General features: G+C 38.5%; 2 protein-coding genes across 8 annotated transcripts in view; both read left to right on the forward strand.

The window, feature by feature from the left end:
• Positions 1-14,762, forward strand: part of AdamTS-A (ADAM metallopeptidase with thrombospondin type 1 motif A) — a 358,159-nt gene that overhangs the window by 309,958 nt on the left and 33,439 nt on the right. For all 7 annotated transcript variants that reach the window (XM_067759424.1, XM_067759425.1, XM_067759427.1 and 4 more), the window contains one exon: positions 4,045-4,170. In XM_067759424.1, the coding sequence (XP_067615525.1) occupies positions 4,045-4,170 (126 nt within the window). The remainder of the gene's footprint in view (positions 1-4,044; positions 4,171-14,762) is intronic.
• LOC137236617 (uncharacterized) lies at positions 6,732-10,609 on the forward strand. Its single transcript, XM_067759433.1, has 2 exons — positions 6,732-7,375; positions 8,502-10,609. The coding sequence occupies exons 1-2, from the start codon at positions 7,022-7,024 to the stop codon at positions 8,610-8,612; spliced, it is 465 nt and encodes a 154-aa protein (XP_067615534.1). The 5' UTR covers positions 6,732-7,021; the 3' UTR covers positions 8,613-10,609.

The raw sequence follows: 14,762 nt of genomic DNA on the forward strand, positions 1-14,762 counted from the left end.
ATACTGCTATTGCTCGCTAGATATCGTCTTAGTCGTAACTGCTTGACAACTCAAATCAAACTCAATTACTTCTTACTCGCTTGCGCCACTTTTATAGTTTACGCTGCATACATCTAGGCTCTTCTATTTCCAGAACTTACTAGTTAGTTTCGGCTACAAAATCGCCAGCCACAACTACGTGCACAAATTATTGCCCTCTCTTGTGACAATTCAGATAAGATATATGCATGTATTTGTGCATTGCCGCTCCGCTGCTCGTATACGTACATATGTGTAGACGCAATTATTTATTCGTTTATGTAGATACATAATGATTGAATTATTGATGTGAATGTTTGTAGTTTACAGTCTCTCGAGTACACATAGGCGTATAAGTAAATGCATCTGTGTGTGACATCTCTTTCGGCTGCCTTATATATGTGTATACATGATTTGATTATTGACGTAAATACTGCTTGGCATGGCCTTAGCATCGCCTTAGTGATGGTATAGCTTAGTGATGCTAATATCCGTGACACTGCCCTCCACCTAAGTCTGATCGTCCCGATCAAACAAATCTCTCGATCTAAACGCTGCTAATCTCTCCAAATGAACCACCCTTCTATTTCGTCGTTTCCCATTGGTTTGTATGCGGTAGATGGCATCACTGATCCTTTTCACAACTTTGTACGGGCCTTCCCAACTGCACCAAAATTTGGAAGGAACGCCTTTCCGCCGGCGAGGGTTGTACAACAGTACCAAATCTCCCTTATTCTTGTTGTCGTACCTGTGTTTCATCTTACTACTCATTATCCTGGATCGTTCCCCCGCAATCTGTTGCTTGACCAATGAACTACTTCGTAGAGCTTGCGCTTGACGGATTGGCTTCGCATAATCAGTATCGTTCCCACATTTCCCAACAGTAGTGCGCTCCGGCTTTAAACTACCCTCGCATTCTTTCTCGGAAATTCGTTGCTTCGTTTTCCTGCGTCTTTTAGGTTTTGTCAATGCCCGTGTTTCTCTCGCAGGTACTTTTGGTTTTGCTTTATTTGGCCCATTCGACCTATTAACCTTTGCTCGATCTACTTTCCTTGACTTTCGTGGTCTCTGTCGAATCTCCTCCACCAGCACTCGCTTACTGCTGAACCCTTTTTCCAAACTGAGTTAAGTGGCACATCTTGGTTCTCATAATGCATCACCCTTCTCTGCATATCGATCTTGACCATGACAACCAAGAAATCCACTCCCAATATAACTTCATCAACAATCTCGGCCACAACGAATTTGTGTAAAACCATGACCTTCCCAATTAAGACTTCACAGATCACTTCTCCCCGGACTTGGTTATACTCACCAGTGACAGTACGCAACTTTGCTCCAGGTAACGGTTTTACTATCCTGTTGACCAAGTCAGATCGGATCAAGGAATGAGATGCGCCCGTATCTACAGTCAGTATTCGTTCTTTGCCATCCACATTCCCTCTGACGGTAAGACTGCTCGATTTCCTTCCAGTTTGCGAGATAGGTATCACACGACATTCCATAGCTGGGGCAAGTCCTCGATTTTTACATTTGACTCGCTCTTGTTTATCTCCTCCAGCTTTACGTTTACGACCAGCCAAGTTGGAACTACCATGACCGGTTCTGCAATGACGTGCAATGTGACTTGGGTTACCGCACTTGAAACACTTCATAACTCCGACATTATTTTGTTGTAATCCCTTCAGTGCTTCCAAAATTGTGTCTACCCAATCTGGTCTTTCCACCTCCACACGATGAGCTTTTTATGCTGGTTTACTCAATAGTGAGGCCGTTTCCTGAGTCAATGCATGTGATACCGTTTCAGCAAATGTCAGCTTTGGGTTTGCGTATGTAGCTCGCTTCGTTTCCACGTCCCGTATGCCATTTATGAAACTCTGGATTTTTACCCTCTCGGTGTATTCCACGGGTGCGTCCGCATTTGCGAGATGAGCTAACCTTTCAACATCCGAGGCAAACTCCTGCAAAGTCTCATTCGCTCTTTGGTGACGGTTTTGCAACTCAATTTGGAATATCTGTTTCCTATGCTCGCTTCCATAACGTCGTTCTACAGCAGCCATCAATGTTTCATAACTGTTCCGTTCGTACTCTGGAATCGTCTGTAAGATTTCCGCTGCAGGCCCTTTCAATGCCACGAACAGTGCAGCAACTTTATCTTCCGCATTCCAGTTGTTCACTGCTGCGGTCTTCTCAAACTGCAGCTTGAAGACCTGGAAAGGAACAGAACCGTCAAATGATGGTGTTTTTACCTTTAGATTGCTTGCTGAAACAGCTGGGCGGTTTAGTTGTAACTGCTCCATACGACCTTTTAACGCTTCTATTTCGGCATCAATTTTGTCCTCGAGTTGTAAAGTTTTTGCATCCTGCTCTTCCAGTTTCACAAAGAGCTGCGATGATACCTGTTCCGAAATTACGTGCCTTTTGCGCTTCCAGTTGAGATGCCAAATATGTCTTCTGTTCTTCCAATTGTGATGTTATACCGGTTTCCTGCGATTCCAGTTGGGATACCATATACGTCTTCTGTTCTTCCAGTTGTGAAGAAATTTGTGTTTCCTGTGCTTCAATCTTCGATGTTATGCGTGTCTCCTGCGATTCTATGTGTGATGCCATATATGTCTTCTGCTCTTCCAGTTGAGATGACACTGTCGATGTTTGAGCAGATATTGCAGCTAAAATCATGTTCAAGTCTGTGCTGGTAACCGTCTGCGATGTTTCGTTTTTCTCTTCAATTTTTGTTGTCTCCTCGCCATCAAGATGAAAGACATACTCTTCCACATCAATTCCTTCTGCTTCCATTGCCTCTCGTAGCCGTGTCTGAAGTTCAAGTTTAACGCCGCTTGTATTCAATGTGAATGTTTGTAGTTTACAGTCTCTCGAGTACAAATAGGCGTATAAGTAAATGCATCTGTGTGTGACATCTCTTTCGGCTGCCTTATATATGTGTATACATGATTTGATTATTGACGTAAATACTGCTTGGCATGGCCTTATCATCGCCTTAGTGATGGTATAGCTTAGTGATGCTAATATCCGTGACAATATTTATAAACAAATACATGCAGAACCTTCACCGGCGCACTGCTGATGGTGCTGTCAAGGTGAGGAATCAACGATGAATGACGAGTTTCTCAATGTCAAAGAGAGTCCATAAATGATTCATACATCATTACTTCGCTAGTGGAGAGTATCATTAAAATTTGCCTAGAACTTTATTTAAAAAAAGATGCAGATGAAACAAAAAAATCAAAATATTAGGACTGACTACATTTAACACTGCGACTACAGCCCACAACCACAATAACGCAAAGCTTGACGACTACGGTTACCATGCATTGGCTATTTGATTACTTTGAACGCAGCAGTCACAAAAATAAATTATAGCAAACAGTAGCGATAAATTTAGGGAAAAAAATACTAATTAGAATATAGATTAGAAAAGAATGATTTTAGATTTTATTATCTGTTACTTACTTCTATTTTAGTTTTTATTGACAAAATAAAAAGGACGCGCCTGACTGCCGCCGCTACCCAAAAATAGAATAAGATTTAATCTGGCTACAACTTCGTGATTGATTGTCATTATGCTCTTTCGTGCCGAAAATAATGACCCTCATAAAAACGTGTATAAACGTAATTTGCCAGATGTCACTTTGTAGCTGCCGTTGTGAATATAATCACGCCTTTCAGAGATCTGCACTTGGCAGAGTCAGCAAGTCATTGGCACTCATAACTTCAATTTAACTTGTCGATATTTAATATTTTTAAATAATTCTGATAATCTTTCTTGTGTTTTGGGTAATGACATTCCTTTTGTAGAATTTAAGCATTCCTTTCATTTAAACTTAATACGCGTACATATTTCATTTATGAGTCAATAGTTTCGCTACTCATAAAATATATATGTATATGTTTTTACGTATATCTATTAGAAATTATTCCAAACATGCCACATTGTGTTCGATATCTTTATTTTATTTAGAAAGAAAATCTAACTAACAGTGTTCCTTAATTTATTTGCTTTTACAGATAGATGTGGCGTTTGTGAAGGTGGCAATGATACCTGCCAAGAACATACTGGAAACTTTTATGTCTCTGATTTGTTCAAATCGAAGTCGGAATCATATTATTATTATGTAACAACGATACCAAAAGGTAAGAGTCAACGATAAGCTACATATATATTATAAAAAAGATTCCAGTTTACTGTGTTCGCTGAAGTAAGCCTAGAATGTTATGCCAAAACTCAAAACTGTAAATTTCTCTTCGTGCCTTAGATCCATCACATCGCCACGATGTAAGAAATTTTAAAGAGCGACCTATAGTTGGAAGCTCTGTTAAAGCTAGAAATCTTAAAATCACCTTGCCAATATGAAACTGTAGAGATTTGCTAGAAAGCAGCCAGCCACCAATGCCTGTGGGAATATAATTATTAATAAGGGAAAAGAGTTCTCAGCCCGCATTTCTAATTTTTTTATTTTGAACAAATAACATAATTGTGGTTGCTTAATGTGTGATTCAATATATTGTACAATAAATAGACAAAGAAAGCATGCATAGAAAAGCAACACACATGTGTATTGTAACGAATTTTGGGGGTAACTGATGATTATGCGCCTTCTGCTAACGTTCGAATCGCTGAACTGTCGAATAAATAACTCTAATGTTAAGTATTGTAAAATTGTATTTATTTAGACTACTTTGGGAGTAGTACAATTATACTTCACTATCACGTACTTTACAAAAGCGTGTTTAAATCAAACTGACTAGTTATTCCTCAGCTTGCGCTGCTTTTATACTCTATGTTGCCTCGTTCGCATATTTCTCCTAAGGTCTAGACTTTTCACGAACGCGGAACAGTTGTGTCGCATATTTGGTTATTTAGCTATATGCGTGTGTATGTGTGAGTAACAACTTCTGCTCTTAGCTGATGGCTACATATGTGTGCGTGAGACAATTTCTTTGATTTAAGCTGCTGGTTATGTGTGTGGAATATTCTTCGTCGCCTTCTATGTAAGTGTGTTAATGGATTACTTTGATGTGTTCATGTACACAAGTGTGGCTGCTTACTTTATTGTTGTTGTGCATTTGTTTACTAACAGCATAGTGATGCTAACATTCACAACAATATACACTGCAATAAGAAGATGCTGCATACATTGCTGACCATCTTTGTACTACCAGTTGTACGTAAAATAGGAACTCGGAAACTTAGTAAATAAAATAGTAGGAACAGTCCGGAATGGCTTAGTGCAGACATTTGCTAGCAGTTAGTTAAATATGCGCTACTCTATAAGTCTGAGCTAAGAGCGCTAAGGAGCGCTAGGAGTTTTCAGGGTTTCTCGTAAATGTATATTGGAACTGGAAAATGTTTAAGGTATGTATATGTAAAACCTATTGCTCGACTTTATCAGTGTGGGTGACTTTTTTTTACAATAACACAACCTTTTAATTTGTACAGAACCTCTGGGTTCAAATTAAAGGTTAACGGCATTTTTTACTTTAAGAGTAACTGTTTTTTGATCTGGGGAGATATTGATTTTTATTAAAAACGTAGAATTTCATTACAATACAAATAATTCTGTATAAAAAACAATATAAATGCATTATTCATTTTTATTTTAATCTTGAAAATGAAAAAGTTCAGAAATTTTCATCAACGGTACATCAAAAGTTTAAATGGGTCAAAATTTAAGGAAGTTATAGAAAATTTTCTTAAACTTATTTTTCTTTAAAAACGCGCCTTAGTTCGGTTGAGTTTACTTTGAAGGTCCGCAAAATCCTCATATAGACTGAATGTGTTAATAGTGTATACGTAATGGTATAAAGGAATCGAGATGGAAATAGACCTTTTTATAAGATTTTGATAGAGCAATGTCCGTCCGGCTGTATTGTTCAGGCGTTTTTACGATATTTAGTAAATGGCTTTTTGAAAATGATCGAAACCGAAAAATTGCCCACTTTTCTATTTCGAAAATTGGAAAAAAGCCATATTTCATCACCAAAGAACGATTAAGTAATGAAACTTAATACGTGGGTTGATTTTGTAACTAAAAAAAAGGTAAAATTTTACCCACATTTAGAAAAAGTTAAAAAGTTTTTAAAGTCGTAAATGTGGCGAATGTTGACTGTTAGTAAATAATTATGCAACAACAAAAACATGAAGCAGCCACTTTTATGTACATGTACACATTAAAGCTAGCAACACTTATGTACAAGGCAATGACGATATATCACACACACACGCATGTAGTCATCAGCCGAAGTTGTTACTCACACATATACACGCATATAACTCAATTACCAAGCAGAAGATACAACATTTCTATAAGGCGAAACGTCTAGACCTTAGTAGAAATATGCGGACGAGGCAACAGAGAGCATAAAAGCAGCGCAAGCTGAGTAATAACTAATCAGTTTTAATTTAAACACGCTATTGGTTGTAAAGTTCTACTCCCAAAGTAACCTAAATAAAGACTAGTTTGCAATACTGAATATTGGAATGATTTATTCAACAGTTTTGCGATGCCAACGTTAGCAGAAGGTGCAGGAATAACTAGCATTTCCCTAAATTTGTTGCAATATATTTTGTGACGACAAACACGCCCAGTTAAAAGCAAAAAAAAACAATATTGTGACGAATATTAGCAATGCTAAGGGATACTATCATCTCTAAGCCAATACTAAACAGTGACTTGTATGTATATCAACAAATAAATCATTATGTCTATACATATGTCCATACAAGCAGCGGAGAGCACAAACACAGAGAAGCTTAGTGAAGTTAAGTGAATTAAGGATCCAGCAACTGAGAAAGGAGTTGGAGAACAGTGGATTGAATACAAGCGGCAATAAGATCGAACTTCAAGCACGGCTACGAGAGATATTGGAGTTGGAAGGAATTAATTTGGACAAGTATGTCTTTTATTCTGATGTGGAAGAATCAACAAGAAAAATTGAAGAGAAAAACGAAACATCGCAGACAGTTACCAGCACAGACTTGAACATGATACTGGCTGCAATATCTGCACAAACATCGACAGTAACATTAATGTCGTCGCAAATACAAATGTCATCTCAACTGGAAGAACAGAAGACATATATGACATCTCAGTTGGCTGAGCAATTGAAAGCACAAGAAACCCGTATTTCAGAAATGTCGACACAGATTACATCCAAGATGGAAGCACAAGAGGAGCGCTTATCATTACAGGTGGCACAAATGTATTCGCAGTTAGAAGCACAGAATACAAAAATTGTACAGCTCGAGGACAAAATGGATGCCGAGATTGAAACATTGAGAGGTCGTATACAGGAGTTGCAACTAAATCGCCCAGCAGTTTCAGCGAGTAATCCAAAGGTAACAAGTAAAGGTGTCTAAGTTCGGGTATAACCGAATATTATATACTCAGCGTGAGCTTCAATTGTACATTTCATTTCAAATAAATTACTTTTCTACATAATACGTGGCACCGCCCGCTTAAAAAAATGTCTCCCCTCTTTTAATAAAACTTTATAAGTGAAATATCATTGATTCAAGACTATTTTTTGCTAAGTTATACCTTATTATTCTAGTCTACGGTCTGTAGCCGATCCCCTCCATTTTTACTAGAAATATTTTCTCCTATAAAGAAAATATCTCTACACAACTTCACTACGATATGTTAATTTTTCTTCGAGTTATGGCTCCCGAAATATAGAAAATTGCTTAGTCATAAAAGGGGCGGTGCCACTCCCATTTCTTAAAATTTGAAGTTTTTCCTATTTACTGTTATAAATCCGCTTGGGAAATGAAATACCATTGATATAAAGCTCTTTTTTGCAAAAATATAGCTTACTTTATTCGTCCACGACCCTTTTAAAAATCCTTTATATAAAAATGGGCGTGGTCCTTAACCGATTTCGTTAATTTTTCTTCAAAGCATTCCCTATAGTAAAGGCAACCTCTCTGACGAATTTTGTTACGATAGGTTTAACGATTTTTGATTTATGATTAATAATATTTGTAAAATTGATTTAATCACAAGTGGGCGGTACCACGCCCATTTTAAACAAGTTTTTCAAATTTTTATCAAGAGTCTCAATATCAGTCCACACGTCAAATTTCAACATTCTAGGTGTATTATTTACTAAATAATCAGGTTTTTTGTGTTTTCCAAAATGTTATAAGTGGGCGTGGCTATGATCCGATTTCGCTCATTTTCAATACCAGTCTATTCTGGGCCCAAATAAGCTCGTGTACCAAATTTTGTGAAGATATCTTAATATTTACTCAAGTTATCGTGTTAACGGACAGACGGACGGACGGACATGGCTCAATCAAATTTTTTTTCGATATGATGATTTTGATATATGGAAGTCTATATCTATCTCGATTCCTTTATACCTGTACAACCATCCGTTATCCAATCACACTTAATATACTCTGTATGCAAAGCACTCTGTGTATAAAAACACCATCCTTTGGCGGTTCTGTTCCTTTTCAGGTCTTTAAGGTAGAGTTTGAGAAGACCGCAGCAGTGAACAACTGGAATGCTGAAGATAAAGTTGCAGCTCTATTCGTAGCCTTGAAGGGGCCACCAACCGAAATCCTATAGACGATTCCCGAAAGAGAGCGGAACAACTATGAAGCATTGATGGCCGCTGTCCAGAGACGTTATGGAAGCGAGCACAGAAAACAGATATACCAAATTGAGTTGCAAAACCGTTACCAAAAAGCGAATGAGACTTTGCAGGAGTTTGCGTCGGATGTTAAAAGATTGGCTCATCTCGCGAATGCAGATGCACCCGTGGAATACACCGAGAGGATTAAAATTCAGAGCTTTATAAAAGGCATACGGGACGTCGAAACTAAGCGAGCTACATACGCAGGCCCAAAGCAGACATTTGCTGAAACAGTATCCCATGCACTAACTCAGGAAACTGCCTTACTTTTGAGTAAACCCGTATACAAAGCTCATCGCGTGGAAGTGGAAAGGCCCGACTAGGTAAACACAATATTGGAGGCGCTGAAAGGATCGCAAAAGCGAAGTGAAAGAGTTATCAAATGCTTCAAATTTTGGAAGCCCGGTCACATTTCACGTTATTGCGATCTTGATCCTAATAGTTTCAACAGCATGGGTGGTCCTAATAATAAAGCTGGAGGGGATAAGCAAGAGCGCGTTAAATTTAGAGATCGAGAGCTAGCTCCAGCTATTGAATGTCCTGTGATATCTGTGTCGCAAATTGGAAGGAAATCAAGCAGTCTTACCGTCAGAGGGAATGTGGATGGCAAAGAACGTGTACTGACTGTAGATACGGGCGCATCTCATTCCTTGATTAGATCTGATTTGGTCAACAGGAGAGTATAGCCATTACCTGGAGCAAGATTGTGTACGTTCACTGGCGAGTATAACCAAGTCCGGGGAGAAGTGATCTGTGAAGTCTTAATTGGGAAGGTCATGGTTCTACACAAATTCGTTGTGGCGGAGATTGTTGATTAAGTCATATTGGGAGTGAACTTCTTAGTTGACCATGACATCAGGGTCGATAAAAGAGAAGGATTATGCGCTATAAGAACCAAAATGTACCACTCAACTTCAGTTTAGAGAAAGGGTTCAGCAGTAAGCGAGTGCTGGTGGAGGTGACGCGAGAAATACCACCAAAGGCAAAGGCAGTAGATCGGGCAAAGGTTGGTGGAACGAATGGGCCAAACCAAGCAAAATCAAAGATACCTGCAGGAGAAACACTGGCATTGACAAAACCAAATGGACGCACTAAAACGAAGGAAAGAACTTCCCAGAAAGAATGCAAGGGTAGTTTCAAGCCAGGCAGCACTATTTTTGTGAACCATCAAGATGATACTGATGATGCAAAGTCAATCCGTCAAGATCAGGCTGTGCGAAGTAGCCCAGTGGCCAGACAACAGAGTGTGAGGTAACGAACCAGGATAGTGAGCGCTAAGATGAACCACAGGTACGACAAGAAGAATAATTCGGAAGGGTTCGTGGAGGGAGATTTGGTATTGTTATACAACCCTCACCGGCGGAAAAGTGTTCCATCCAAATTTTGGTGCAGTTGGGTAGGCCTGTAAAAATGTGTTAAGAGGATCAGTGATACCATCTACCGCATACAAATCACTGGGAAACCACGAAATAGAAGGGTGGTTCATTGGAAGAGGCTAGCAGCGTTTAGATCGAGAGATTTGTCTGATCGGGACGATCAGACTTAGGTGGAGGGCAGTGTGACGAATATTAGCATTATGTCTATACATATGTCCATACCAGCAGCGGATAGCACAAACACATGCATATATCTGAGATACTCCCAAAAGTAGGCAATCATCGGTGGAAGTATGACTCACATATACACGCGCATATGAGAAGCTATAACGTGCACTTGTAGTTATGTTATAGCTTGTAATTTTATAGCTGGTAAACAAGTAGCAAATTCTAGAAATAGAAACTCCTAGAAATATGCCAACGAGGAAACCATAAAGTATAAAAGCAGCACCAGCTGCGGCACAACGAATCAGTTTGATTTAAGTACGCTATCTGTCGAGAAGTAGAAGTGTTATTGTGAAGTACTTTAATAAAGGCCATTTTGCATTATTGAATAGTGGAGTTATTCATTCAACGGTTTAGTGATTCGAACGTTAGTAGAAAGTTGCAAATAGGCATAATTGCACTAAATTCGTAACAATATGAATATTTCAAAAAAAATTTCATTACCAAAGATAGATAAAGCGATGAAACTTGATTTGTGCTAAGTATTTATATAACAGTAACTGTTGTATAGTTTCCTACGGCAGATATATGCGTATTTACATATAAGTAGTCTATTTCTGCTTTCACATCCTTTATTGTTCGTCACATTTCTTTTTAAATGTATTCTTAATATACATATATACGAGATATATATTGTTCGGTTTTTCCGAACTAGGATTTTCTTACTTGTTTTGATTGCTTTACTCTAAAATACAAAATTACGCGGCTTTCGCACGACAAGCGTAAAAACATATGTAAAACAAAGTTACAAATAAACGTAAACGTAAAAGCTCATCAAAAAATAAGAGCTCTTTATAAGACTTAATTCGTTTGGCAAAAAGGCTAATGACATGCGGTCTTATCCCTCCTTTTATGTCGTGAGGCAAAATGTCTATCTCAAAGTCAGCGTTATATATAGGCCAAAGCCCACATGAGAAAAATAAAGATCAAGATTATAAGACATCAACATATATTAAAAAGTAATACAAAAACTTTATTCTAAGGCTTATAGACCATTTAAAATAAGGCTTTACAAACAAAACCACTTCGAAAATAAATTTATCTCTATATTTGTCGAAATAGTTCGGATTTGGAGAAATTAAAAATTTTTTATTTTATCGACGTGTAATAAGTATAGCACAAAAATAAGTTTCACCAAAAAAATTGGCCTGTTACGCCCTTTTTACAAATATTTGTTCTGTAAACAGTTTTGATCAATAAAACAATTTTTCCGTTTAAGCGCCGTCACATAAGCAGTTTTTAATATAGATGCGTTTAACGCAAACTTAAGCATCACAGTAAATATAAAAGAACTTCAGACTTAGCAATTGAAACTTATTTCAGATTGCCCATTTTCTAATAAATTTCGCGAAGCACTGCAAGTTGACTACTTTTTCATGTCAGATGGCGTCAGTTTTGCTCGATCTGCCGTTCTCTGAAAAAATACGTACAATCTACTAATCATGCATAAGATTGCGTTAAACGCATCTATGTATATGAAAAACTGCTTATGTGACGGGGTTTTTATTACTTACAATCGGTTGTGCCATTTTTCTGTTGGGAATCCAAAAAAAATCTACGCACACACACAATTCCGCGAAATGCATTCATAAAATGTTATTTCGCTCCTCGTCTAATGATCAATTAGCACTCTTTTGTTACCTTGGCCTACACAGTAATTTACACATGTTGTTTTGCTTCTGTTAAATATTTTTATTTTTGTTGTTGTAATTATTTATGTTGTTTAAGTAGTGACATATGAGGAAGTGTACATTGCCTGCAAATAGTCACGTTAATTGAGTGCCAGTATGTGCGAATATGTTGTTGGTGCTTTTGTAGAGATTGCAAAAGTGATTATAAAGGAGACATAACATTTACTTATATATTTTATAGAAATTCATTTCTTCGTATTTCATTATACTTTCAATAAACGCCGATTTTTCTAGGTTCAAAGTTCTTGAGGGGTCGCCCCTCGGCATTAGTTTCAAATGGATTCTTCTATTGTAATTACGTTAAGGAAAGCTTTACGGAAATACATTGGATCTGTTATCAGATGCCTTTCAGGGTGGCATAAAAGGAGTAGGTCTGGCAATTTGTGGAAAAAATTAAGAAGCAGTACACTTTAAATTAGGAGATATGCTCGGATCAAGCAAAATTGACTAGATCTTTGACTCCATTAGGCATTCAATTTAGTACTATTTAAATAATTAAGCGTTTTTAATTTGTGCGAGGAATCGAGCTCAATAATGAAGAAAGTTTGACTTATTACTTAATTAGTTGCCTATGTGAAATTGATATCGGGCCTAAATGAGTTGTTATGATACATAAGTAGCTACTGAGACTAACACGGCTGCATCTTACATCTCCAACTTTTAAAATCCCGACAATTTTCAGAAATCCCTACAACACGCAATGAAGAAAGGCCAGAATATAGACAAAACAAGGTCCCGACAAAGCGAGGTCCCGTTAGCTCTAAGTTTCATCTAGGGTCTGCACCACATAGCACAATTGTGCTCCTACTGCGTATGCGAAAGGGCAATCCCTTTAAATTTTTGGAGACCCATGATCTAGAAACAATGTAAACTAGTTTTCTCTAATAACAAAGCATGTACCGAAGGGAATTCACCAGGCTCCAGCCCCGTATTAGTACCCGCCGTTTTCTCGCTTGAAGGAGTATATATGAGGAATGTATCAAAAGTGCTCCAGCTTGCGCGTAAACTAGTCTGCTCTGTCGAAATTGATCGGAGTGTCCTTCATTTACAAGCTTATATTATGAGTCTCGCTTAGATGATGCAAGAACCTGTTATTTCAATCAGAGCCAACATTTCCACTGCATTCATCCTCTTGACAGTAAAAAAGGTGTTCTGGTCTGTTTAACACAACTGAAATGCAAATGAGAGAAACGGCTGCCCTTCCACATCATATGGCCAATATGTCAGCCGCGCAAAATCCCCAGCGTTTGGCAATTAACGCTCCACAGCAATACATTAAGCTTCCATAAAAGCTTACTTACTTAATTGGCGCTTAACCTTTTAAACGGCCATGGCCTTCGCTCTGCCAACTGGTGCCAGATAATCACACTAATGGAGTTTAAATCGTTTTCCACCTGGTCCATAAAAGCTTACTGCTAAGAATAACCCGAAAGTAATTAATAATGTGAGGCAGCACCATCACTACTCCTGCAATTGTGAGTGATCTAAATTCAGGGACCTTGTACCTCGTCTTGAAAAGAACTAGCTCAGTTTTACCAAGGTATAAAGCTATTCCGCATGATCCAGAGCAACTGAAAATCACGACATCCGCGTAGAATTTTACACTGACAAAGGTAGCACCTGCGCTCTTGGTGCTAGATCATTTCATTGACAAGCTATGTCCAAAGCTTGGTAGACACAAACTACTCCCCTGCGGCGTTCTTATTGTGCCTCATACTCAGAATGTTCTCATTCCAGAAAAAAATCCATAACAGCTGAGTTTGACTGCTAAATGTTACCAAAATATATCACACATAAAAAATCAAATGTGAAACAGGGAGGTTTTAAGGGAAGGCCTTTTTTATAGGATGTCTTAAAAAATGTTTCCCAGTTTCCAAAGACCTTACACAGACTAAATGTGTCCATAGTGTTACCAGAATTTGTTTGACGGTCAATCGGAAGAACCCCACTCAGGTACTTGGACTTATGTTATAGAATAACTCCGTCCCCTTGGCAAACACCAGAAGTTTTCTAGCTTAATTGCTGACTCCGGATATGGCGAATCTGCCAGCCCTTATAACTGCAGCATGGACCTGGCGAGCGCAGCACATGAATGCAGAACGTGCTAAGCCATTTCTTCCTGCAGGTCGCACTTCCTGTTACTGACGAGACCCAACTTATAAGCATGTGACGAAAGAAGGCAGTGTCCAGTCCGTATGTCCTTCGTGAGCATTAAGTCTTCTCTCTTCAGAGATATGAACCACATTGTGAGTCTAATATCGTAGGCTTGGCAAAAAGATCGTAGAAATTTTGCAGCACCTTGCCTTTTTCCACACCTTTCCTGCTTGATGGATCATATGCCTATGACTCCTGCCTTCTTTTAATTTCTCCCAAACGAATTTGGGACGTCTATTGTCGTTTCGGTGAGGGTTGCACCCTCCTTTGCCAACTCATCGGCCTTTTGACCGGGAACCCAGTATAAATGCTTCTTTGCATTGTAGAACACTTCTTGCTGAAGTACTGTGCGCGAGTATTACCTAATCGCTGCCTAACTATTAATATATATATGTTTTGAGGCGACTGCAGCTTAAACACGCTTCCTCCAGAATTCAGTAATATAGCCGCCTATAGGACCTACTTATTTCTGGATCAACGCAGTAAACAGCAGACCCAACCCCTTCCATTAATTAAGAAAAAGTCGTATACACATGTATTTCCTGCCATTAATGTACCCTGACACCAACCCTCCGTCTCAATTGTGTATCTAAGATCCCTTTCGAAGCTCAGGCCATTGATACTTTGTGTACTGTCT

The sequence above is a fragment of the Eurosta solidaginis genome, chromosome 1 (genome assembly GCF_040869045.1).
Source record: "Eurosta solidaginis isolate ZX-2024a chromosome 1, ASM4086904v1, whole genome shotgun sequence".
Classification (NCBI taxonomy): Eukaryota; Metazoa; Arthropoda; class Insecta; order Diptera; family Tephritidae; genus Eurosta; species Eurosta solidaginis.

Excerpts from the sequence above, each read along its gene's own strand:
- LOC137236617 (XM_067759433.1), top strand. The coding sequence starts at position 7,022 with ATGATACTGGCTGCAATATCTGCACAAACATCGACAGTAACATTAATG. Across the intron at positions 7,376-8,501 it reads TTTCAGCGAGTAATCCAAAG|GTCTTTAAGGTAGAGTTTGA; the intron begins GTAACAAGTAAA and ends GTTCCTTTTCAG.